Source organism: Dipodomys spectabilis, unplaced genomic scaffold (assembly GCF_019054845.1).
Source record: "Dipodomys spectabilis isolate Male_0828 unplaced genomic scaffold, ASM1905484v1 ptg000023l, whole genome shotgun sequence".
Taxonomy (NCBI): Eukaryota; Metazoa; Chordata; class Mammalia; order Rodentia; family Heteromyidae; genus Dipodomys; species Dipodomys spectabilis.
In genome coordinates, this window is record NW_024870700.1 from 7,322,884 (window position 1) to 7,349,906 (window position 27,023).

At 38.2% G+C, this 27,023-nt stretch overlaps 2 protein-coding genes across 4 annotated transcripts; one reads left to right on the forward strand and one right to left on the reverse strand.

Moving 5' to 3' along the window:
• Nucleotides 1-1,292: 1,292 nt before the first annotated feature.
• On the reverse strand, nt 1,293-12,899 carry Kbtbd3 (kelch repeat and BTB domain containing 3). 3 transcript variants are annotated; one of them, XM_042674879.1, is made up of 4 exons: nt 12,821-12,884; nt 9,996-10,033; nt 5,918-6,162; nt 1,293-3,434 (listed from the first exon to the last, which is right to left on the reverse strand). In XM_042674879.1, the coding sequence occupies exons 3-4, from the start codon at nt 6,136-6,138 to the stop codon at nt 1,832-1,834; spliced, it is 1,824 nt and encodes a 607-aa protein (XP_042530813.1). In that variant the 5' UTR covers nt 6,139-6,162; nt 9,996-10,033; nt 12,821-12,884; the 3' UTR covers nt 1,293-1,831. The 3 variants fall into 3 exon arrangements, with proteins under 3 accessions (XP_042530813.1, XP_042530814.1, XP_042530815.1); XM_042674880.1 differs by lacking the exon at nt 9,996-10,033 and having other exon boundaries at nt 12,821-12,899; XM_042674881.1 differs by lacking the exons at nt 9,996-10,033; nt 12,821-12,884 and adding an exon at nt 12,729-12,759.
• Nucleotides 12,900-13,211: 312 nt separating this feature from the next.
• On the forward strand, nt 13,212-26,810 carry Aasdhppt (aminoadipate-semialdehyde dehydrogenase-phosphopantetheinyl transferase). The gene is made up of 6 exons (XM_042674882.1): nt 13,212-13,457; nt 15,493-15,718; nt 22,408-22,529; nt 23,029-23,190; nt 25,196-25,267; nt 26,255-26,810. The coding sequence occupies exons 1-6, from the start codon at nt 13,275-13,277 to the stop codon at nt 26,417-26,419; spliced, it is 930 nt and encodes a 309-aa protein (XP_042530816.1). The 5' UTR covers nt 13,212-13,274; the 3' UTR covers nt 26,420-26,810.
• Nucleotides 26,811-27,023: the final 213 nt, after the last annotated feature.

Sequence of the window (27,023 nt, forward strand, 5' to 3'; positions counted from 1 at the left end):
AACATCTGCATTTCTTGAGCTAAATTAAAAAAAAAACTTCTTCTGGCTGAGAACAAGAAGGATGGATCATTATCCTTCTTTTGTTCATGATGAAAGTTTTAAGTTCTACTATCAATACCAAAAGCCATGCCATTTTAATTTAGAAAGTAATTTACTGAGGTCATAAACCAATATGGTGCTTTATAGTATGTAGGTATGTCATTACAGAAAACTGAAATGAAGCCGGGGGCCAGTGGCTCACACCTGTAATCCTAGCTACTCAGGAGGCTGAGATCTGAGGATCATAGTTCAAAGCTAGCGTGGGCAGGAAAGTCCATGAGACTCTTATCTCCAATAAACCATCAGAAAACCAGAAGTGGAGCTGTGGCTCAAGTGGTAGAGTGCTTGCTTGAGCTGAAGAGCTGAGAGACAGCACCCAAGCCCAGAGTTCAAGCCCCATGACCGACAAAAAAAAAGAGAGAAAGAAAACAAAGAAAATTGATATGATTAATTAAATCATGAACTTTCTTACTTTAGCTCAAATGTATATAAAGATTAAAAAGTGTTAGGCTGGGCATAGTGGCTCACACCTGTAATTCCAGCTTCTTGGGAGGTACAGATTGATCTTCAGGATCAGATGGAGACTTACTTGGAGGCAAGAAATGCTAACATCTTATTCAAAAAATAACTAAAGCAAAAAAGAGTGCTTGCGTAACAAATAGGAGGCCCTGAATTCAAATCCTAGCATTGTCAAAAAAGAAGGAAGGAAATATATAGAATAATGATAAAGCAATACATGGGCCAAAGTTCCATATCCTCAATTATATTAAGAATATCACTCACGGGTTATATGTTATGATAAACTCAGGCCTCATGGAACTTAGAATGACTACTCAGAACTACTACCTAAATCATGAATGCTGAACCAGAGAATAAGAGAAATATGACTGCTAAAATTGTAACCATCTGATATGGAAAGCTAATAAAATTAGCAATTTAAAAATACATAAAGAAATTGTCAATGATGTGCTATAACTTAGTACAAATTCCTTCTCTTTCCCCCATCCATCACCCCCTAATACTGAAGTTTAACCCAGGGACTTGTGCTAGAAAAGGGATTTACCAGTTAGGCCACAACTCCAGCACTGGTACAATATTCTATTAAAGAAGAGGTGAACTTCCTTCTGCCTGTCTCTCTCTTTCTTTCTTCCTTTCTTTCTTTCTTCCTTCTTTTCTTTCTTTCTTTCTTTCTTCCTTTCTTTTTCTTTCTTTCTTTTTCTTTCTGTCTTTCTCTCTTTTACACAAAAAATTAATTGTACTGACTAGAAGGATAGGAAAATATGTTTCAATAAAAAAAGTCTGACAAAAAATTAAAGAAGGACCTGAAAAAATGAATTCAACAGCTCTTATTTTCTAAATTGCCTCTAACATCATAATAGACTTTTACCTTTTACTTTCACAATTACCTTTTTACTATTACAAGGGGCTTCCTCCACCTAAATTGCACAGACCTATAAACTCTTGTTTTTTTTTTCTTACTACTTTTCATGGTTAAAATACTTTATAAAAAACAAAGCATCAAAGCCTATAACTTTTACTTACATTTAAGAATGCTAAGTGTTCTGGAATCTTTGAGATTAAATCATAATTCAGCCTAATTTTTGATACAATGTCTTTTTCACTTAAAATATCTGGGAACTCTTTCTTCATAGACAGCATACATACATGGTAATTCTCTTAGAGGAGGAATATTAAGATGTAAAGACCTTTTAGCCAATCCTTACAATAAATAAATTTACCTGTAGGTTACTAGAACTGGAACAGATTTAGAATATGTAAGCACATACTACCTTTAGAAATGATTGGAAAACCACGGGTCCCTGTATTTATTGAACTGAATCACCTGGCAGTAAAATTCAGTTAAGGCCCTGGGCATTGGTGAAACTTCTTCCCACTCAGATCTGCTGCTGTGGTAGACCTGGACTTCATCTGTGATTTCATCTGGTGCGTAATCCCCACCTAGAATATAAATCTTATCTTCGATTCCAATTGCACCTGCATTAAATCCTGCACATTCAAAAGACCCTTCACCCTTCCAAACACAAGTATCAGGACAGAAACTGTAAACTTTATATGTGGAAAGGTCACATATATATAGCGTGCAGTTCACAGGGACAGCTTTAATGAGAGTAGCATGAAAAAACTGCCCAAACTCTGCCACTAGTTCAGACCACTGATCGGTTGTGGCATTGTATTTAAAAAAGCAATCAAGTGATGGGTTGAATGCATCCGCAATCTCTACCTCTGATCCAAGAACGTAAATTACATTTTGGCATGCACTTGCTTCAGGGTAGTATATGCCTCTGGGTAATGGGCTCACAGATGTCCATTCTTTGGAGAGGGGGTTGTAAGATTCAACATCAAGGAGACTTTTAATATCCTGAGATCCTCTAGTCTTTCCACCAATGACAAATAACCTATTGAGTGCCATAACTGAAGTATGCATGGTTCTTGGTGTTTTCATAGTTGATACCAAGAAGAAGTCATTTTTGACTGGACAGTAGCACCAGGTCTGATCAGTGGCATCATGGTAAGTCTCAGCAATATGAAGGCGGACCTTTCTACAGCACTTCCCTTTGCAGCCACCAGTCAGAAAGATTTTCTCTCCATAACTAGATAGACTAGACCCCGGCAAATCAATCAGATGTGATTGGGGTAGGATTTTCCATGAGTCCGTTTTAATATTATAGCAGAATGTATATTGGTTTTCTCCATTTTCCTCAGTCTTGTGGATGAATATATATTTCTCAGTTGTGGATGGCCGAGCATCAGGGAAGAGGCCACTAGAAACTTGCACACACTTAATGGCATCTACCATTATGTCAAAACAGTTAGTGCTTTTAAGTAAACATTCTTCATTGAGCAGATAGTCTTGAAGCGTATCCTCAGATAAATGATGCAGTCTTACTTTTTGAATCAAATGGGGCAGATGCTTTTGCCTTGATTCTAAGTTATGTTTAATCCAACTAAGGACGAACTTCAGTACTGTTTCTTCCTCGGGAACATTTAATTCGTCTGATTCCAGACATTTCTGCAGGACTCCAAAACTCATCTCTAAGAAATCACTCGACTTAAATAACAAGGAAAAATGGTGCTGTACAAAGTATAAAGCATGGTCAAACAAACGGGCAGAGCCATAGCTATCTGATAGAGATAATAAATGTAAACAATTGACGAGATTAATGCTTTTTATTAAAAAGTCACTGCAAGCTTTGGAGAGGAAGGTAACTTGAAGAAATGATGACAACTGGAAGAACATTTCCACATTATCATCTGTGATTTTTGTTTTTCCAGTATAGGCATAATCAAGAAATGCTTTTACTGCTTTGGAGGATAAATTAGTAATTGTAACACTTCCGTCATCTCTTTCTTTCATATTTACTTCAAACATAGCCCTGCAAAAGACAAAATAACAAGGAACACAAAAGAACAAGTAAACAGTAATTTTTTTTTTTTTTTTTTTTTTTTATGTTTGTGGTGCTTGAACTCAGGGCCTGCGAACATTCCCTGAGCTCTTTTGCTCAAGGCTAGCACCCTACTACTTTGAGCCAGAGCACTACGTCTGGTTATTAAATAATAAAATGGAGATAAGAGTCTCATGAAGACTTTTCTGCCTGGGTTGGCCTTCAACTGCGATCCTCAGATCTCAAACTCTGAATAGCTAGGATTACAAGCGTGAGCCACGGGTGCCTGGCTTAGACAGCATTATTTTCTTCCATGATTACTGTCAAAATCACCTTAAAGAAACATCCTTATGCTCTGGTTGATTTAAAATATATTTACAAAATCATATTTCAATGGTATACTAATAAATTATTTCAATATCTAGATTATATATGCCATATATCTAAGAAATATAATTTATAACTCATATGAAAATTCATTCAATATAACTGAGATAAAATAGCTAATCCAAAAAAAGATTATAAAAGACTTCAAATTTTGTATACGGATTAGTTCCTATGTAATTCACAGAATTAGGGCAAAAGTTCTCTAATGGCTGAATCTCTTTATGAGTAAATTAATATCAACTGTGTTAATAGAAAGCTAAAATTCCTTGCAATATAATGCTGAGGGGGCTTAGGCCTTAACATTTTCTTTCAAATTAATTTTTGATTGGACAGTAATGAAACATAAAAGATAGCCCAAATGTCTCCAATGAATTTGTCTCTGTACAGAAAAAAAGACCACCTAATGAGACACATTTTTGTATCATATATTAGGAAGAAAGGGATGTGATTTCATTGAATGAAACAATACCAGTTAACCACACCAAGCCAAAAAAGACCAAAAAAAAATAGCGTCTGTGGTAACAGCAGCTGAGAGATGGAGATAGGTCCCAAAATTTGAATAATTGTTACTAGGCTATTCAATACTTCCAAATATGAGGCCAAAATTACATGGATTGGAAGAGAGGAGGGAAGGCCTGGGTGGCCCTGGGGAGTGGCAAAGTATAATGCTTAGGTCCTCAAGGGAATTCAAAGACCAATATACTATTGGAGAGAAGAAATGAAAAGACTAGATGACTTACAGCTTTAACACACACACGGTTAATGTAATGCTGTCCCAGCATCCCTGTACCCAGTGGACTACGTAGCACTGAGTCACTGCTCCCAAACTCAAAGCAAAATATCTTAGAGTGATTAGCAAGCAGTACACGTAAAAATCATTTTCTAACTAAAATTCACCTCATAAAATTTATTCTAAAGGCAATAATGGCTAAGCATAATTCAATGTTCATAGAAAAAACAAGCTAAATTAAGGATAAAAAGTGATATAAGTGCCATCTTATTCCTCTATTTCAAACAGAACTCTGCTTTTCTCACGTTTGTGGGAGATTTAAACTCTACTTACCTTGCTTCCAAAACTGAACATAATATAAACTACTGAAATTACAGTGTGACTAGGAGAACTCAAGGCCAGGAATTAAACAAAGAAATGTGTCTGTAAGGACCAAGAGGCCACACAGGCTGGTATTACCTTGCAACAATGAGTGTGGCAAGATGGCTGACCCTTAATTGTGTGGAGTTACAGCCACTGTCAGCATAGGGGATTCTACAGAATCATGATCAGGACATCCTCAGTGGGCTATGTTGGAAAGGAAGCTTCGTTTAGAAGTTATTGCTCAGAACCAGAACAACTGGGATGTGGACACCCCAGAGATACATCCTACGATAGGAATACCTTTGCTTCTACATCTTCTGAGTCACAGTTCTTCCCACTGGATAATTCATGGACACAGTATTCAACTGAAATTTACTTTTGTCTCTGACTCATTTTCTTTGAACTCTGCTTTCCATTTTTATCTGGTTGTTTCATCTTTTTCTAAAATGATGCATCTACAGGGAACTCCCAAACAAAGAAGACCCCAGATGAAATCAAACAAAGCAAGAACAAGCTGGGCACTAGTGGCTCACACCTGTAATCCCACGTGTTCAGAAGGCTGAGATCTGAGGATTACAGTTCAAAACCATTCCTAGCAGAAAAGTTCCTGAGACTCCCATCTCCAATTAACTACCCTCCAAAAAAAAAAAAAAGGCAGAAGAGGAGCTGTGGTTCAAGTGGTAGAGTGCTAGCCTTGAACAGAAAAGGTCAAAGACAGTGCCCAGGACCTGAGTTCAAGCCTCAAGACTGGCATAAACAAACAAACAAAACACAAAAACTTCTCCTCAGAACATTTCAAAGGATTACATTGCATAGAATGTTGGGAAATTCTGAACTGGGAAGACTCATGCTTTTGAAAAGGCAGCCTTAAGTTCTCCTACCCAAAAAACCATTAGTTCACCTAATTCGAATGAGGTTTTCTTTCAGAATTAAATATTACGGTTACATGTTCTGATATCACAAAAAAATCTGAAGCATAGATAAGGCAAGATACCTGAAAAAGTCACTGCATGCTGCTAGCACACACCGATGACAGGGGATGATCTCATCCTTCACAATTATTTTGAAATCATAAAAGACATTTTGTTCTCTAAAATTCTGCAGAACACTTAGGATTTTCTGCCCATGATCTTCTGACACAAGGAAGTTATTTTTCCTCTCAGATGAAATTCCATTACATGAACTTCGTTCACTGAAATCATATGAATTATCCATAGCCAATTCCACCCGTTTTTAGAACTAGAATGAAAAACAATTGAAAAAAAAAAAAAACAATGAACATTTCAGACTTCAACATTTTCCTCCTTATACAACAATGTTCACAACGTTCACTAAGAACAATCATATGACAGTAAACCTTGGCATTTCTTGGCATTGAATGAAAAAAAATTTTTTTTGGTTGGCCATGAGGCTTGAACTCTGGGCTTGGGCACTGTCCCTGTGCTCTTTAGCTCAAAGGGAGCACTCTACCGATTGAGCCACAGCACCACTTCTGGTTTTCTGGTGGTTTATTGGAGATAAGAGTCTCAAGACTTTCCTGCCTGGGCTGGCTTTGAACCGTGATCCTCAGATCTCAGCCTCCTGAGTATCTAGGATTACAGGCGTGAGCCACCAGTGCCCAGTCTGAAAATGTTGTTTTTAATCTTCACAAATGTTGAGCTCCTTGAAATTAAGAAGCACCTTATTAACATCTAATATTTATGACTATACAATTATGTATAGGATTAGGAATGTAGCTGAGTTGTACAGTGCTTGTCTACCATGCACAAAGGATCTGGGTTCAATCCCCAGCACAACAAGAAAATAACTGGGTTAAATACAAAAATGGAGATGTTGTAGAAGGGTGTGCTTGTCTAAGCTGTCACTGTACGAGTGTCACTATTATTATTATTATTATTACTGGGTTAAATGTCCAATATGTTTGTTTTGACATTTCATCTAAAGAGTAGGCGACACATGGAAAAAATGCTTGATGATTTTGGAGGAGGAGGTGGAGAGCAACAGGCCTAAGAACACTGCTTGTTTCACTCATAATCCATATTCTCTGCAATACTACTATGACCTTCAAGTTTAATAATCACTGAAAGTATATATAGCAACTTTAACATTCACAACATCCCATCATAAATGCACTCCTTAAAAGGTACCCTGACATTTTAAGTTTTCTTCTTTTTTGTTTGCAAACTTTTTTAATTGTGATTAAGTGATTACATTCATGTCACAAATTTCATAGTATTGTGGGATAGTAATACTTAGTTAAAGTCACAAACATTCTAACATTCTAACCTCCATGGGGCAAATTGTCTTTATCATGGTCTATAAAGTTTATGAGTTCTATGAGCTTTTTCTTTTTTTGGGGGGGGGGAGGGTCTGGTCGTGGGGCCTGAACTCTGGGCCTGGGCGCTGTCCCTCAGCTCTTCAGCTCAAGGCTAACGCTCTACCACTTGAGCCACAGCGCCACTTCCGGCTTTTTTCTTTTTGCTTATGTGGTGCTGAGGAATCGAACCCAGGGCCTCAGGCATGCAAGGTAAGCGCTCTACCACTGAGCCACCTTCCCAGGCCCCCCCCCTTTTTTTAAAGGCTGAGTCTTATTATGTAGCCCAGGCTGGCTTGAACACTCGATCTTCCTGCCTCTGTCTCTTGAGGGGGGTTATAGATATGCAGCAGGTCCAGCTAAAGAGCATTCCTGGTAACAAAGATGAATGTTATAAAAATACCTAACATTTTCTGAGTATTTGTTCCATGATATTTAATCCTTATTTTTTTAAAGGCCTCATCCTTCCCTATTTTTTCTGCTGAGAACACTAAAGTATGAATGGTCTATGTACAGCAATTAGAAGACAGATATTACTGGAATGGATGAGTGATTCATTTTCATGCTTCCAATAAGTAACTCACTTAAAAAGCAAAAATAAGTTGAAGTAAATGGATAAAAAAGGTATGCTGTACAAGCATGGCAATGTCAATACAGTATAAAATAGACTTTAGCAAGAATAGAATAGAAAGGAATATTATACAACATCAATCCATCAAGAATACTAGAAACTCTTAAATTTAAATGCATAAAATAGTTGATTTGTAAAATATATTAAGTAAAAACTGATACAACTAAAGAGAAAATCAGATTTCAAAATATCCCCCTTCTCAAAAATTAATGCAACTAGAACATAAAATATCAAGGATATGAAGGAAGTTAACAATACCATTAGCCAACAGAATCTAATCAACAACAAAAAGAAAAATTGACCTATAAACCACATAATCTATATTTTTAAGTGCCTAAGGAACATAAACCTAATTTGACCATATCCTGCTTCATAAAACAAATTTCAAATGATTTTAAAGAACTGAAACCACAAATACAATGTTTTCTGCCCACAATGGACCCAACTAGATATTAATCACACATAAATAAAAATATCCATGTATTTGGAAACTTCTAAATCCTACATAGGTCAATTTCAAAGGTACCTAAAAATACATTAAGCTATAAATACAATGTATCAGATGGAATGCAGCTCAAATAATACTGAGGGGAAAATTTACAGCACTGTGTGCTTACAAGATCACAACTCATCCAATGTGAAATATAATTTGAACAGCCATGTAATCATTAAGGAACTTACATTTATCCAAAGTTAAAAGTTCCTTTAGAAAACAGAAGAAAACCTAATAATTTTATGAAGCCAATCTTATTGTAGTAGACAATAAGATTATGTAGACAGAGTACTCCAAACAAACAAACACACAAATCCCTATTACTACAGACCCATATTCCTTACAAATGTAGATATGAAACTTCTTAGCTAAATATTAACAAAAAGAATTTAATGTGAATCTAAACTATGACCAAGTAGGTTCATACAAGCATATAAGATTGATTCAATATTTGAAAGATGAATGCAATGTATCATATACCAAGCTAAGGAAGAAAAATTACATAACAATGATCAATTCATACAAAAAAGCATTTGACAAAATACAATAGTGATCTTCAAAAAATTCCTAGCAAATGAGGACCAGAGGAGAAATTTCTCACTTCCAACTTAATAGAGAATAGAGCCAGGTGCTGGTGGCTCACACCTGTAATCCTAGCTACTCAGAAGGCTGAGATCTGAGGATCATCATTTGAAGCCAGCCTGGGCAGAAAAGTCTGAGAAACTTTTTTTTGCATATATTTTTTTATTGTAAAAGTACTGTACAGAGGTGTTACAGTTATGTGAGTTAGGTAGAGTACATTTCCTATCAGGCATTGTTACCTTCTCCTTTGTTTTTCCCCTATCATCCCTTCCCTCCCTACCTCCCCAACTTCTCCCTCCCCACCCCCCCCACCCCTGAAGTTGTAAAGTTCATTTTCAACATAGTGTCTTGTACATCTTGTTGTTATAATGGGTCATCCTGTAACCTTATTTCAGTATTTTATAAACTACACAGAAAAAGCTGGAAGTGGTGCTGTGGCAAGTGGTCTTGAGTACAAAGAGGCTTAGAAACAATGCCCAGGGCCTGTGTTCAAGCTCTAGGACTGGGGGTGGGGGTGGGGAGAGACAGGGAGAGAGGGACAGGGATAGACAGGGAGGGGGGAGGTAGAGGGAGAGAGGAGCAGGGAGAAGGAGGGAGGAGGGGGGAGAGGGAGAGAGGAGGAAGGAGAGGGAGAGAGAAAGGAAGGGGGAGAGGGAGAGAGAGAGGAAGGGGGAGAGGGAGAGAGGGGAGGAAGGAAGAAAGAGGGGGGAGGGAGGGAGGAAGAGAGGGAGGGGGAGGGAGAGAGAAAGGGAGAGAGGGAATTAAGAGGAAGGGAGGGAGGAAGAGAGAGGGAGAGGAAGGAAGGAAGAGGGAGTGCAAGGGGGAAGGGAGGGAAGGAGGGAGGATAGAGACTATCTATCCACACAAAAACCTAAGACAAACAACATACTAAATGATAAAAGCTCGAATATCTTCCTCCTTAAGAGGAAGACAGCATGCCTGCCCTTCCCACTGCTATTCAGCAAAGTACTGGAGGCTCTGGCCAGCATACTGAAGAAAAATTTTAAAAAGCCATGTACATTGAAAAGAGGGGCAAAGAACTATCTACTTACAGATGATAAGATAATCCACATAGTAAATCCTGAGAATTCTACAAAATAAAAACAAAGCTAGAGATTAGAGACACTGCAGATTGAGACGCAAAATCAATTATATTTCTATGTAATAATAAGAACTGCAGGGAAACCAAAATGTAAAATGTAATCGCTTAGAAAAGAAGGGAAAAATACTGAGCTCTGAATTGAAGAAAACAGATACAGGGTTTGTATGCTGAAAACTACCAGTTCTTTAACAAAAGAAACCCATAAGTACCTAAATCGGTGGACAGAAATGCCACCTCTGAGAACTGGAAAAGTCAAAACAGAAAGGTGAGCCAATCTCTCCTCAAATGGACATACAGACTTAACACAGTTAAGTCTGACAGGTCAAAATTCCAGAAAGATGTTTCTGTAAATATTATTGAGGTAAGTGTAAAATTGATTGGAATAAATTAAAATATCTAATATAAATTTTAAAAAGAGTAACAATGTGATAGTAAACTATGTTATTTTAAGACCTATTATAAATCCAGTAGCCAAGATCGTGTGATGTTGGCACAAAGGGATACATAGATCAGTAGAAGAAAATACAAATTGAAAAATAACCCTACACAAATACAGCCAAGTCACGTTTTTACAAAGGTACAAGCAATACAACGGAAGAAAGACAAAAACCAACCAACCAAACAAACAAACAAAACAAGTCTTTTCCCCAATGCTGAAACAAACATAGATCCACATGAGGGGAAAATATCCCTTAACCTAAACTATAATATGTAAAATTTAATTCATAATGGATAATAACTCTCAACAAGTATTTTTGTGAGCGGGAAATTAGTTTTTTTTGTGTGTGTGTGACTATGAGTTAGTCAATGGGTTCTTAGACATGACATCTAAAGCCTAATAAACCAAAGAAAAACAATCAATAGACTGTATTTCATCAAAATTAAATTTTTCCTGTTAAGAGGACAGAGATAAGCAAGACATAAGCTGGGAGAAAGTATCTGCACATCAAATCTAATCAGTAGAATCCTTAAAAACAACCCCGAAAACTCGTGAGGAAAAAGGCAAACTATCAAATTTAAAAATGGGCAAAGGGCCTGAAGGTTATTTCCAAAGAGAATATAAAGATGTCAAAGATTTCTCTATCATAAAGATAGGACAATATTGATCATTTCAACTGGTTGAGGGGGTGTTGTGACACTGGATCATCGACATATAGTTGGTGGGAATACTTTCTTAAAAAAAAACCCAAACAACTAAGCATATATTTATCATATTATTCATTAGTTATACTTGTGAGCACTTATCCCAGAGAAATAAAAACTTCTATGTGCATAAAAAGTTGTTCGTGTTGCTTCATAACAGGTTCATTTGTACAGTCAAAAACTGCAACAACTGTCAGGTGCTGGTGGCTCTTGCCTGTAAGGGAGGAGCTACAGGAGGAGGTACTCAGGAAGCTGAGAAAGTCTGTGAAGGCAGGAAAGTCTGTGAGACTCTTATTTCCAATTAACCACCAGAGGACTGAAAGTGGTGCTGCAGCTCAAAGTAGTAGAGCAAGAGTCTTAAGCAGAAAAGCTCAGGGCCAGGTCCTGAGTTCAAGCCCCATGACTGGAAAAAAAAAACAACAAAAACCTGCAACAACCACAACTGTGTCAAATATGTTTATGAATAAACCATTCAACCACATTCTCACAATGCACACATTGAAAACAACGACTGATACACATTAACAACTTAATATGAAGACTGACAAAAAAGCCAATCTGAAGTGGTCACAAAATAGATGATATACAAAACCATAGACATGGAGATTGGTTACCTGGGCTGGAGGAGGGTGAAGTGTGGGAAGGAGCTATAAGGACATAATGGTTGCATCTTACTTAATGCAACTTTTTCAAGAGTCTGCTATTAATTTCAGGGGTGTTTCTATGGATGTATATTTCTATATATATATATGTGTGTGTGTATATCCCTCGCTCTATACACATATATGTACACACACGTATGTACATGTATGGGTATGCATGCTCATGTGCACACACATGCATTCTAAATGTAAATGTACATCTATGCATGCGTACATATACACTTGGAGAATTCCAAGTGACAGAAAGGTGTGCCACAGTTCAACTGGCGTTGTTTTCTTTCCGAGGACTTTATTCACATCCTGCGAGGATGTGTGCCTTCAATACCCCATCTATTCACAAAGGCTTCGTGGGGGCTGATGATACCACAAAACAGTCCAGAAGACCAGAATAAAATGCGAGTAACGGAAGACAGAAGGCAAGTAATTATACGAATTAGTACTACTTGCTGACCTAACCTGGTGGCAGGACTGAATCCCACAGTATCTCATTTAATCTACGTATTTACCTTCGTCTGCTGATAACTTTCCCACCCGGGAATCGAACCCCGCACGACTCTGATCCAGCAGGGCCCTGAGTCACCAACGGGGACTACAGGTGTGTCTGCTATGGAGACCGCGACCCGCACCCATAGGACCGCGAGGCCGGGAGCCAAAGCACGACGTGGTCCCCAAGGGCTTGTTTTGGGGCTGCGGGTGGGGAGGAGGACGCCGGCCCCGGCAGGCCTGGGGGGGCTCGGGGTGGACGGGTGCTGGGGTGAAGGGTGTCCTGGGTGACGCTGCAACTCGGGGGGCCGTCGCGCTGCACGACTCCACGGGAACGATCAGCATCCTCCCTGCCCCCGCCACCCCGGCCCGGCCGCAGACACCTCTCTCCTGACCCACAACCCCAAGGAGCAATGAGAAATCTTCCCCGTGGGACTTAGGAACCGGCCCCAGCCCACTCCTCCCTTAGACCCCCAGGCTCACGCACCTGCCTCCGCAGTCTCCCAAGGCTCCACCCCAGTCTCCCGGCCTCTCGAGCGCTGGCTTGCTATTGGCTAACACCGCTGCCCCGTTAGCTCTGCGCCCAGTGTGAGTGGCGTAAATCTGCTCCGCTCGAGTTTAGTCCCGCCCTGTCCTCCCGGGCCACGCCCCTACGCGACGTCACGCGGTGCCGCAGCTCGCCTGAATCTCCGTCGCCGCTTTCCCCAAACGGAGACCGCCGAGTTTGGGGCGGGGCAGCGTGAGCTCCGGATGGACCACGTGCCTCTTGACGTAGCGCGACGTCGCACTCCTATTCGCAGTTTCCTGGGAAAAAGGGTGGGGACTGATGACGTCAAGGATGTCCCGCCTTCCACGCACAGCCGCCTCGGAGGGGAGAAGGGGCGGGGCCGCGTAGCATCCGCGCCATCAGTCCTCAGGTGGCGGCCCGGTCCGTGTTGTATATGGTTTTCCCAGCCAAGCGGTTGTGCTTGGTGCCATCCATGGAGGGCGTGCGCTGGGCCTTCTCCTGTGGCACTTGGCTACCGAGCCGAGCCGAATGGCTGCTGGCGGTGCGATCTATCCAGCCCGAGGAGAAGGAGCGCATTGGCCAGTTCGTCTTCGCCCGGGACGCCAAGGCAGCCATGGTACTCCAGGGCTTTGGTATCTAGCACCGAGGACGTCGCTGTCGGGGGCGGCGGGCTGGGCTGTGCGGAGACGCACCTTCCGTCCCGGCCGTGGGTCCCCAGTCTCCTACCGCCTGTGGGGGGCCGGGGCGGGACCGGCCGGCCTGCGGGGCCCGGGCGTGCGGCCTGCTCCCCGCGCTGTCAGCCGCCGGGCCCGGCCCTGCGCACCCCCGCGAGACCCTGCGAAGCGCGGAGCGGGGCCCCGAAGGCCTACCGAGTGACAGTGTTTTCCCCCGCGGAGAATACTTTCATGATCATTTAGTTAGGGCTTGAACTCAGGGCCTGGGCTCTGTCCCCGAGCTGGTTTTTGCTCAGAGCTGGCGCTCTACCACTTGAACCACGACTCCACTTCTGACTTCTTTGAGAAAAATAATTGGAGTTGAGTTTTACAGACTTTCCTGCCCGGGCGAGGGCTGGCTTGGAACTGCAGTCCTCAGCTCTCAGCCTCCTGGGTAGCGAGGATTACAGGCCTGAGTCAGGCACTTTGATTTTATTTTATTTTTTAATGTTACCAAATTAATCCCAGCACTCTCCGAACCGCTAATGTACATGTGAAACCCTGGGAAACACTGACAGTGTGACTTAACTGCTCCCAGTTCTGTGCATGGTGAGACTGAGAGAGGCCTAGGCCAGCCTGTTAACAAATTAAAGCCCAGGTTGTGAATTTCCTGGCTAGATAGCTTGGGAAATGCTATTTTAAAAAAAGTGTGTATTTTAATATGTTTTCGAGCAACACCTGGAAATTGCATTTCAAAATAAGCATCTTAATTGTGTAGCTTGAAATAATCGCTGATCAGTGTCACTTCCAAGATGTGTTTTTCTTGAAATTATTGGTACCTTTAAATCAAATATATACTAGACTTTACACACACACTTTTTTTCTTCTCCCCCTGTGCTGGGGCTTGAACTCTGGGCTTTGGGCGCTGTCCCTGAGCTTCTTTTGCCCAAGGATAACTCTACCACTTGAGCCACGGGGCCACTTCTGCTTTTTCAGTGATTAATTAGGGGTAAGAGTCTCCTAGACTCAGAGGCTGGCTTGGATCCTCAGATCTCAGCCTCCTGAGTAGCAGAGATTACAGGCGTGATCCATTGACACATGGCATTGTTGATGTTTTTTGAAGGCATATTGGGTGAATGTTTATGACACTCCTTATGGTTTATAAGGAATGGGAAAAAAAGTGAATTGGTAAATCTTTTTAAAGTTACTGTTTTAGTTGAAGGCTAAAAATCTGGAAGGATATTTTCTTTTTTTGGGGGGGGGGGGTCCGGTTGTGGGGCCTGAACTCTGGGCTTGTGTGCTGTCCCTCAGCTCTTCAGCTCAAGGCTAGCACTCTACCACTTGAGCCACAGCACCACTTCTGGCTTTTTTCTTTTTGCTTATGTGGTGCTGAGGAATCGAACCCAGGGCCTCATGCTTGCAAGGCAAGCGCTCTAGAATCGAACCCAGGGCCTCATGCTTGCAAGGCAAGCGCTCTACCACTGAGCCACCTTCCCAGCCCCTGGGAGGATATTTTCAAAACAATGATATGCGTTGTCATTTCATATCCTTGAGAGAATTTTTGTGCATTTTTAGTGATTTCTTAATGGAGGTGTGAGTGAATGGAACAAAATGGGTTATGCCTTTCTAATTTTTTGCAGCTAAGTGATAGAGGCTGTCAAAAACTTGTATGTGTGTGGATGTAGGTATAATAGGCCTTCTTGCAACATTTTTTAATAGAAAATCTAGAACCTGAGAAATAGTCAATGTTAGAAGTTAGTTTATATACTGTACCCCAATACTACTAAATGTTTTGCTCTAATTAACAGTCCAAATCGATACATAAAAACATGAAATAATCCTCAATACTTAAAGCACATAGATAGGTAATTACTAAGAAATGTGATATGTATGTAATATATATGTACTTTCAAAACTTTGCAAAGTGTAAAAATATCCTTAATGTATAATGATGTTTAGTAATGTCCATATATAATTAATGTTTTATATACTTAACAGGCTGGTCGTCTGATGATAAGGAAATTAATTGCAGAGAAATTGCATATTCCTTGGAATCATATTCGTTTGCAAAGAACAGCGAAGGGAAAACCAGTTCTTGCAAAGGACTCGTTAAATCCTTACCCCAATTTCAACTTTAACATCTCTCATCAAGGGGACTATGCTGTGCTTGCTGCTGAACCTGAGCTTCAAGTTGGGATTGATATAATGAAGACTAGTTTCCCAGGTAATGTTATGTAGAAGTTGAAGTTAAGCACCTTGATATCTCAGTTGTTAACTACTGTGTAATTGCAGGCTGGGAGATATACTAAAGGTATTCAGTATACAACAGCATACATCTGAAAAGGATATTTTCCCCCTAATATCACCAGATTTCTACAAAAACAAGAAATTATACATTATTAGGGATACATGTAATGCATTGCCCAGAAGTAAAGTTTAGTTTTTATTTTTGTTTTGGTGGCACTGGGGTTTGGGACAGAGGACCTCATCTTCTCACTCAGCTTTCTTGCTCATGGATGGCACTCTTACCACTTGAACTAAATCCCCAGTTCAGCATTTTGCTGGTTAATCGAAGATGGAGTCTCACCATTTTTTTTGTGGGTTTTTTTTTTGGAGGGGGGGAGGGGTTTGGCTTTGAACTTTGATCCTCCAAGTCTCAGCCTCCTGAGTAGCTAGGATTTCATGTGTGTGTGAGCTGTCAGAGCTTGGCTAACTTGTAAGTTTTTGTAGCTTAGAGCTGTTCTTGAGATTTTCTAAAATCAGAAATGTAGAAGCCATTAATCCTTAAGAGCACAACTATACTGTAAAGATTGGCTCAACAGATTAATACTTGCCTGGCAGGAGTGCCTGAGGGAAACAGACTTTATTACCACTTTACTTGGTGTGCATTGTTGATTTATGATTAATACCGAATAAATAAGGTAACCACTAATTGAAACTATTTTTTTGTCAGTCACAGGTCTTGAACTCAGGGCCTAGGTGCTATCCCTGAGCTCTTTTGCTCAAGGGTAGTACTTTGAACCACTGCTTCACTTCTGGTTTTCTTTTTTTTTTCTTAATATATATTTTTTATTGTAAAGACACTGTACAGAGGGGTTACAGTTACATGAGCAAAGTAATGAGTCCATTTCCTGTTGAGCATTGTTACACCTTCCTTTGTTTTTTCCCTACCATCCCTTCCCTCCCCACTTCCCCAACGACCCCGCCCCCCCCCACAAAGTTGTAAAGTTCGTTTTCAATATACTGTCTTGTACATCTCATTATTACAGTGGGTCATCCTGAATCCTAATTTCAGCTTTTTGTTATTTTCCTTCCTCTCCCAAAATTAGAAAAATGTATATACAAGATGCAGGACACTGGAATCAAATACAAGGATATACAAAGAAACAAGCAAAACAAAAATCACATAGTACATTATAATTACATTAAAAAGAACAGCAACAAAGATAAAACCTCTTGTGTCCCTATCTAGGGGTTCATTTCATTTAGCATCAGGTTATATGGTCATATGTACATAGCTTTTGACCTCTTCTGGTTGTCCTAGACATATACTAGTTATTTCAGATAAGGGAAACCATAGGGCCTATGTTTCTGGCTTGCTTCATTTAATACAATTTTTTCCAAGTGGTTTTCTAATAGTTAACTGGAAACATGGGTCACAGACTTTCCTACCTAGGCTGGCTTCAAACCTCAATCCTCATCTCAGCCTCCTGAGTAGCTAGGATTCAGGCTTGAGCCATCAGTTCTTGGCCTAATTGAGGCATTTAATAGAGAAGATAGTAGAGCAAAAAAGGAAGATTCCATTTTCTTCTAATGTTTTATTCAACTTTTTGTTCCTCCCAGCTTTTCTGATTGATCTTCTTTGATTAATCACAATTATTTAATCACAATATATAAGTGTGCCCTTTCCCTTCTTTTGATTGTTCTATCACCAGAAAGCTGTCACTGTGTCCACTGACAAATAAAGGAGATTTTTTTAAATAGTTACTTTTGAGTTGCGATTTCATAAATCAGGTTTGAGTACAATGCTTCTGGGGCATTTTCATTCTTTATTTCACTTTTACCCTCCCCTCCCTCCTCACAAGTTACATCCTTTAGATGTTCAGAGGAATTATACCTTTGGAATCCTCCCCTTCATGTACCCTCCTTTAGTTAGTTTGGGTGGAAATAAAAAACTCCATGTACAAGTTCTGATGTATAGGTGTATTTTAGCTCTAGCTTCCACTTGTAAGAGAATGTGCACCATTTATCTTTCTGAGGTAGGCTTGGTAAGAGGAGGTATTTTCTGGTTGTCTCTAGAATTATTACCATGTAATTGATTTAGCATTACTTGTAGGGTGATCTGCTTCTTTGGATCATTTGACTTGATTGTGCTTATTAGTATAGGTGAGGAAATTGAGCAAGGAATAATTCTAAGTGTGTTTACAACAGTCTGTTTGGGGGAAGGCATCAATAGTATATTGAAAGAAACAAGTGATGGATTTGATAATCCATCATCTTGAGTGAAAGTCTCAGGTAAGAAATTAGAAAGTCTTTTTCCTTGTTACCTTAGCCATGTTCACTAAGTTAAGCCGTTTCTTTCCCTCATCTCCCATTGTTGGTAGCAGGGCAGGGCAGGAAATTATAATGATAGCTCTAGAAAAGAAAGTTTTTCTCCCAGGTGCATGTCCCTTGTCAAGTAGGTCATGGGAACTTTATACAAAAGTAATAGTTACTAGAACATAGGAGAATTGTGTATCTGAAGGAAGGATATCTTTTTAAGCAAAGAAGAGTAAGAAGAAACCATAAAATTAACCACACAATGTACTGGGGGAAAACATTTCAAAATTTGATGAAACAGTTGGTGAAAGGGGATATATGTTTCATAATAACTACCTCAACAACCTTAAAGCTAACATTTATTGAGCACTTCATTTTTTATACTACCTAACTCCTTTCCTCTAGAGATGTCAAGTAAGTAATATCACTGAGAATGGTGCTGGAAGACCAGGTTCCCATGGCTTATGCCTAGGTGTAGGATGGACATTCCATTTCAAAGGGAGAAAAAAGTTGGAAGGAAAAATCAGTAGCTCTCTGGTCTTATTATTTTTTATCATTGCAAAACATATATTTAATATCCAGCATTACCTTCCTTAAAGATAAAGCTATAAGATGAAGGATCAGTCTCTTCTAAACTAACTCGTTTTCCATTTATCTTACATATAAATATATTTACTAAGTTCTTAAATGTTCAATCTGATGACTAAATAGAAAACTGACAAACATGAATGTGTATAGTATTATTAGGAGGATTGCTAATTTATAAGCCCAATAACTATACATAGTTTAAAGGACTAGTTTATTTTTCTACTATTCCTAAGAGATTTTCCTTTATTATTATTTCCATAACCTTTAATTTATTATTACCTTAAAGTTACCTTGAAGGTATGTCAAAGTTATTATTCTCCTTATAAATTCTGAAAGACAGCAGGCCTTCCATAATGGGTTTACAAGAAAAATCATGTATCCTAGTATCCAGAGTAGGTAGAACACTTGATGCTTTTATTTTTATGTCTTTAGTTTCTTTACTGACTTTTCCTGATTTTCCCGGTTTATTCCTCATTTAATATCATAAAAGATAATGGAAAATGGAAGCATTTGCACCAACTAAAAGCCTTGAGTGTAGATTTATTCCTTATGATTTCTAATGATTTTTAAACTATATGCTCGATAGAATATTTGCAAGCTGTGGTTTTCTCTCATAATGCCACAGTGTGGTGCTGTTGTGCTTTGGCTTAATAGTTACAAAATTACCCGTTCCTCATGCTGTCATATTTCTTATTTTGTGGATTAGATGTCTCAAAAGTATGTGAACATGCGTTCATATTGGGAACTTTTAGACATAGTTAATGAGTTGTATGATTGCTTGGTTGTGATTGTGTAATCAGTTTTTTAAATACGCATACATATTTAATTTTTCTCTTGATTGCCTTATATTTAGTTAAAACTGAAAAGGTTTCTTAGAGGTTATAAAATGAAAACTTGAAGAAATCAACAAAAGGATATTGTAAAGTCATGACAGGCACATCTTTTTAATTTTAGGAGTTGGGGATTTTCTGTTAAGACTACAGTTCCACTTAAATAATATTGTCTTTCAAATCCAAATTAAGCTGGACCTTCTATTATCATATATAATATTTATTACAGTCCATTCAAGAGGAAACAGTTTATTGCTCATGCGCTTAAAGTCAGATATAGTAATTTTTGGAAGCTTATTTTCTTTTTTTAGGTGTTCTTTAGCCTGCTCGTGCTAGGTATACAGGAATAAAGCAGTTTTCATTGAGTGGCTTCTACTTATTCTCAGTAAGGAAATGAAAAATAAGCATTAGACCATCAAAAAGATCCATCCATTGACCCAAAAGGGTAAGACTTGCTTGATAGGACTGTTAACATCGAAGTTTAATATTTCAGTGCTTAAAAAATGAACAGGAACTTTTATTGTGACCTAAAGTATCACATAGGAACATCAGAAATGTTTTTGAAGACTACAAGACATCTGAATTTGGAGTAATGACCTAAGTACTAGAGAGATACTTGGTTACTATTGGAGAAATTATGCTCTGTAAAGGCAGGGTATGTTTTGTTCATCATATTCCTACATCTAGCACTTCAATGTTTTTAGAATTCTAATTGCTGAATTCCACGGGGTAGTTAGTGATTACATTCCAGTAATTCAGTTACAGCATTTAACATCTTTTTTCCCCCCAGACTTAATTCTTTCTACAAGAAATGCCTATAAAGAATGAGGTATTAAGGGGGGGCTAGTATGAGAGGTTGAACGAATGAATAAATATGGGAATAGAGGACAAGTAGAGCAAGAATATTCAGTGTACCTATGTGATAAAGAGTGGGAGATGTGCCATGAGTGGGGATGGGAGTGAACAGACGGGTTGGGGGAGAATGAGAGAAGAGGTGACTCTTACTGAGGAACACTGGACACTTAGGTGGACATATTAAATTGTAACCGCCCCCCCCTTTACAACCTTTTAAAGTTCAGAAAAGAAGTGAGGTGGCAGCTGTCTCTTTAAAAATTGTAGCCAACTAGTTGGTAGTGCCATGTTTGGAGTTGAGTATTTTTTTTAAAACTTTATTGTAAAGATGCTGTATAGAGGAGTTACAGTACATGAGTGAGTACATTTCTTGTTGAGCATTGTTACCCCCTCCTTTGTTGTTCTCCCACTATCCCTTCCCTCTCCCACCTCCCTCACTTCTCTACCCCCTCCCCGTCCCCCCCCCCCCCAAGTTGTAAAGTTCATTTCCAATATAGTGTCTTATAGCTATCATTGTTGCAATGGGGCATCTTATATCCTTGTTTCATTGCTTTGTTATTCCCCTTCCCCTCCCCCCAAATTAGACAAATGTATATACAAGATTCAGGGTACCAAAATCAAGTACAATGACAACAGGGGATATACCATAGGGGGAAGAACATACAAAGGAAACAAAAAAAAAATCACATAGTACATTAAAAACAACAACAACAAAGAAAGATCTCTTGTGTTCATATCTTAAGGTACATTTCGCTTAGCATTATCTTATATGGTCATATGTACATAGCTTTTCTGCTCATCTGATAAAATTATCTTAGACATATACTAATTATTGCAAACATGGGACCTATATTTCTTTGGGTCTGACTTACTTCACTTAATATGATTTTTTCCAAGTCTTACCATTTCCTAACAAATGGGGCTATGTCATTCTTTCTGAGGGAAGTATAGAATTCCATTGTATAGAAATGGACGTTGGGGTAAATCAGCTACATTAACAGAGCCTGTACTGGGACTCACCTCCAAATGATTTTCTGGGAAATAGTGCAGTAACAAACTAAAGATAAAAGGTATAGAACATTTAGGAAGTAACTTAATAAATAAAAATAAACATTCATCTCTTCATCTGACAAATATTTCTGTTTCCAAACCTTGGATCAGGTTCTATTATATGCCTAATGTACAATGTCAAGAACTATGATATGTTTTAAACTATTAATGTTAATGCATTGCATAATTGTGTCATATTTGTACATACTCTGCATATTTGTGGAATAAAAGAATGATATAAAGTAACTGTCTAGAGGTAAAGATGAACATATAATCCTAATGTTTTGGAAAAATAGAGAAAGCCTACCAAATGTTTTGTTCTGTGTTTTAGTTTAGTTCTGAAAATCTAATCTTTTTGAGTTGTATCTCTTATTTGCCACTTATTTTTCCAATACTACATAATATATTGTTGTCTTTGGGATATTGAAGTTTAAAGATAGATTTCAAATTTAAAAAGAAAATAACTTCACAGAAACAACTATACAACAAAATTAAATTTGTTTCTCTTTGAAGAAACTATTGGAAGATACTTGCAACAAAAGAATTACTTCCTAACAGCTCCATTTTTAGGAGTGTTTCTTGTGGATTTCTGAGAATTATTTCTATTAAATATAAGAAATGTAGGCTAAGGTAGATGTAGGCTAAGGTAGAACACTTTCCTAACACATGAAAGGCCCTGGATTTGATCCCTAGAATCACAAGGAAAATAAATAAAATGAATCCATTAAAAAAGGAACTTTGATTTAGGTATTTAAAATTTACCATGGGAAAGAAGCCTAAGACAATGGGTTTGGCTGCTAAATTTATCACAGCATTAAAAAAAAAGTCATTTGGCACAATTATATATGCATTTCTGTCTAATAATAGCTTATAATTCTACTGATTCCTCTTAAAGTACTCTTCTGTTTCTAGGCTAACCTGCATTTTATGGTAGACTATTGCCTTCATTCAGCCTTACCTGGATTTTCTGATATTTTGTTCTTGTTCTTGTTGTCTTTTTGTTCTTGTTTTTAATAAAACAGCTGTTTTTAATTCTATATTTTCTACTTGACAGGGCGTGGTTCAATTCCAGAATTCTTTCATATTATGAAAAGAAAGTTTACCAACAAAGAATGGGAAACAATCAGAAGTTTTAACGATGAATGGACTCAACTGGATATGTTTTACAGGAACTGGGTATAATTTTTTCTAATTTTAAATACAAAGATCTATAGTGGCTCCATTACTTTTCTCTAAAAGTAGGAGTAAAAATCCTTTGGTTACCTCATAGTATTATGCAGTGCTCCAGGTAAATGAGTGATTACCTGAGACTTTTAATGTTTTTTATACACACAGTATTACATTATAGTAACATTTATTTGGAGCAAATCTAATATATATTTTGAGCTCAATTAGAAGGAACTTGTTCTTTAACTTAGTTTCTTATCAGTCCTGTGGGGAGGAAAATGCTGTTTGTCATTACATTTTACACATGAGAACATAGACACAGAACGCTTAGAGTGATTTTTCCATAATGTCACATGCATAGTTTGTTTCTATGCTACAATTTGGACAGAAAAAAGTAGCCTACAGCCATAACATGGTATATAGCTAGAGATCCAGATCTGTTGAGACTAGAGATTTTTATGAACAACTTTACCTATTTAATTCAAAGAACAAAATGTCTGTATCTTAGGCACTGAAGGAGAGCTTCATAAAAGCCATTGGTGTTGGACTTGGATTTGAATTACAGCGCCTTGAATTTGATATAGCTCCATTAAACCTGGATATAGGCCAAGTTTATAAAGAAACACGTTTATTCCTGGATGGGGAGGAAGAAAAAGAATGGTCCTTTGAGGTAAGACAATCCTATATTCTTTCCTGTATAAGATTAATATGGGGTGGCTAGTTATTGAATTTATTGTTATTGTAAAAGTGATGAACAGAGGGATTAAAATTTAATGGGACCTGAATCACATGCTTGATGCTTTGATGATGAAGTCAGGAATACCATATAGAGAACGCTCGAATGATGTGTCACAATGAGTTAAGTAGACTAGGAAAGAAATGGAGGCCCTGTAGTAGGGCTTTGTGTGGGAGCAGCCGAAGGTAGTTGGTATTGGCTCTGTCATGAGGGGATTTTTGAGAGATTCAGACTTAGGATGCTAGATCACACATGGGGAATCATTAGCAGCATTAAAAGATTTTTGGCCTCTTTCTGCCATTAGTAATTCTTGGATGCTAAGAAGCCAAGAAGACATGTTTCTAGGCTGCTAATCATGATTTAGTTACTGAACCTCAGAATGAGCTACAAGTAGGGCTGAAGTATTCTGCTTATTTTATCACTTACTTTTGCCTTCTTATGTCTTGGATTGTTTTCCCTCATCTTTGAGTTTCATTCTACACAGCAGCCTTCTCAGTTTCTCTGATCTGATCAGGAAACATGGCTGCTGCCGCTCATGAAGCTTACAGTTAGAAAACTCAACTAATGAATTCCCTTTCTCTTCCAAGCCCCAAAACCCTGGAGAAAGGATTCCCTGACTTAGCTTCTAGACCAGTCAGTGTGGCCAAGGAAGGGGTCTGTTGTGATAGGTCCTGTGCTTAAGTGTCAAGGGCCCAACAAATGGGCTATATTGTTATGTGGTCTTCTGCTATAATCACTTGAATAATATGCTGAGAAAGGAGGTCAGGTCTCCCGAAGATGGTAGTGAGTAGACGTGGTAGGAGACATGCTAATTTCCTCAAGAGAATGAAAAGAATGATAAAGTCCAGTTTGTATTTTAAAAGAGCCAACTCACTTGGAATGGTATTTGGAGATTAAGGAAATGAGGTGTCAAAGATGTTAGGAGCTGGACTCTGGCTTATAGGATTGTTCATTGAGATGTAGGACACTGGAGAACAAGTAGGGGTTAAGTTTGAGATAGCACTGAAGCACCCAAATGAAGATATCAAGTAGTCCAGTGAAAAGGACAGCTGAGTTAATAAGATGCTGTATAACCATTAACCTGGTGAGGGTAATTGAAACCACAGGGTTTGTTGTTGAAGCTATGAGATTACGTAAGTAAATTGAATGTAAGAAGAGAAGCTCAGCTTGAAGCCATTTAGAAGAGAGAAAGGCCTGGGTCAGAGCCTGAGAATACTCGTATTTATGGAAGAAGATAAGAAAGAGAGTTAACTAAAATGATAAGATGTAAAATGAGAGAACAGTATCAGGAACTAGGGGAATAAAAGTATTTTGCCAAAGAGATTTGCCAAAAACAGTTACTATGGAAGTAGAGATGTGGCTCAAGTGGTAGAGTGCTACGCTTGAGCAAAAAAGCTCAAGGACAACATCCAGGCCCTGAGTTCAGATTCCAGGATCCCCCGCCCCCCAAACCTGTTAAGACAGGAAGCGATTCTGTCATTTAAGGAGTTTTGTTCCATGTCATATAAACCGAGTACAACAGTTTTGTTTCATCTGCCTTTTTTGGCCATCCTTTTTCTATATATACTCCACAGGGTAGCCAAACCACAACCTGCTAACTCCTACTATCCTAATTAGAGATGAGGTTTAGTGAATTTATTTGCCCAGGCTGGCCTTGAACAGAGATTCTCTAGATCTCAGACTCTGAGTAGCTAGGATTACATATGTGAGCCAGTGATCATTAAGAACCATCAAATTAAAAATGAGCATTCCTTCAGATTACTGATGCTATAATACACAAAGGCAAATTACTATTAACAACTGAGTACAAAGTTTTATCTTGGTTGTCTATTATTTGACTTAGAGAAGGAGAAGGAGGGACTAAGGAGACTTCAAAAAAGTTAAACTATCTAGATTTATATATTTAATAACCTGTATTTACTTGCCTTTCATATTTTAGGAAAGCAAAATAGATGATCACCACTTTGTTGCCGTAGCTCTTAGGAAACCTGATGGATCTAGATATCAGGAGGTAAAGTTTCTTTGGCTTTTTTTGGTTAGAGATTGTGGTGGATTTTTTTTTTGTTGCTTGTTTTTGTTCCAAAGAACATGTTATGTGCTTTTTATATAAATAAAGTGCTGCAAAAAAAATTGGTATTACTTCATACTTCCTATCAAAATTCCCTATGTTCACTATTTTAGTCATGTTTAACAGGAGTTTATTTTTGGTGAAATTGGGGCTGTATTGAATATAAAGGGTGAGTAATAGCATTACCTTGAAAATTGAACTTCCTTTCCTCTTTAAACATGGTCAAACATGTGGGAGACTGTATCATATCATACCATATGTTACTGTCAGTTCATTTATACACTTTCTTCACAGAATCTGAAGGTAATTTTATATAGTGTATTTGGTCTGCCTATGTTTTGACTGTGACCTGTCATAGGAGGTCAGGTATAGACTTTTTCATTTGTGGAGTTATGTTGGACTTAAAGCTTGGATTTATGGACCATTTTAGATTTCAGATTTTCTCATTGGGGTGCTTGACTTATATTAGAACATTAAAGGTTAGGTTAGGTTAGGGTTAGGTTCTTGAACAAAGGATCTATTTCAGAATAGAAATTAGTTTAAATTTCATGTTAAGAAATTTCCTAAAGATATGTTATTAGACAAATAATATTTCTCAGAAGGTTGCTGGTGGACCACTTCTTGCTAAAATTACAGATTTGGGGATCCCTTTACCTTAAGGTTACTGGTTTGTACTTTTTGGATGTGAGCTGTAAGTCATTTGCATTTTAATTAACTTTTATGTACAAAAAGTTGGAGAACTATGCTTCCTGTTTCATTAGTTTTATTTGCTATATTGGCAATAGTAACATAGAAGGCAACAATAATGGGTTATAATTTAATATGTTGTAATTTTCTATATTGTAATTTAATACTACTTAAGTGTAGTTTGCTCTTATGAAACCAATCTTAAGGTTAATATGTAATGAAACAGATTTTTTTTTTTTTTAGGTCCCTTCTCAGGATGATTCTAAGCCATCCCAGAGGCAGTTCACTATTCTTACCTTCAATGATTTAATATCATCTGCTGTTCCCATGACACCTGAAGACCCTTCATTTTGGGACTGTTTTTGCTTCACAGAAGAAATTCTAATACGAAATGGCTCTAAGTCATGATATGATTCCCTACGTAGAAAAGGGAAGTGAAAATTGTTTGTAATCTCCCAAATTCACTAAAAAAAATAAATACTTGATACTATCAGACTTCACAAACAAGTTTTTAAAAATACCCCAAAACTCTTAGTACTACAAAAGAGAACTCCAGTTCTGCACAGCCCAGTAAAATTTATGTTTACCTATTCCAGTCCAAATTGCATTGTGTTGAGGGAAATGAAGGGTGGCAGACTCTTTTAGTGATGATACATGTGCATTGTAGAAAAAAATAAAAATGCAAATATGATCAAGGAAGCATTTCAATCCTCTACTTCAGATACCTACTCTTAAAACTTTGGTATCTTCCCAGACTGTTTTCTTGATCAAAAGAATGCATATTAACAGGGTCTTTTTTTTTTTTAAGGGAACATATTTCTTTGGGATTTAAAAAAAAAAAAAACTGCACCCCCTGCTCATAACATCTCTATTACATAAACGTGTTGGTTCTAAAGTACTCTTGTATGACTAATACAAGTTAGGATGCTCTTAAGGAGAGATTTTTATTTTGCCTAACACCAAGTTCTGAGGTGTTATTAAGGACATCTTGGCCTCAATTTATTGAGTTTGC

Bases quoted from the DNA above. Each gene is read 5' to 3' on its own strand.
- Kbtbd3 (XM_042674880.1), bottom strand. From the start codon at position 6,138: ATGGATAATTCATATGATTTCAGTGAACGAAGTTCATGTAATGGAATT. The intron at 3,435-5,917 runs GTATCTTGCCTT...TGTCTTTTGCAG, and splicing joins GCATGCAGTGACTTTTTCAG to GGCTATGTTTGAAGTAAATA.
- Aasdhppt (XM_042674882.1), top strand. From the start codon at position 13,275: ATGGTTTTCCCAGCCAAGCGGTTGTGCTTGGTGCCATCCATGGAGGGC. The intron at 13,458-15,492 runs GTACTCCAGGGC...TATACTTAACAG, and splicing joins GGGACGCCAAGGCAGCCATG to GCTGGTCGTCTGATGATAAG. The intron at 22,530-23,028 runs GTATAATTTTTT...TCTGTATCTTAG, and splicing joins ATATGTTTTACAGGAACTGG to GCACTGAAGGAGAGCTTCAT.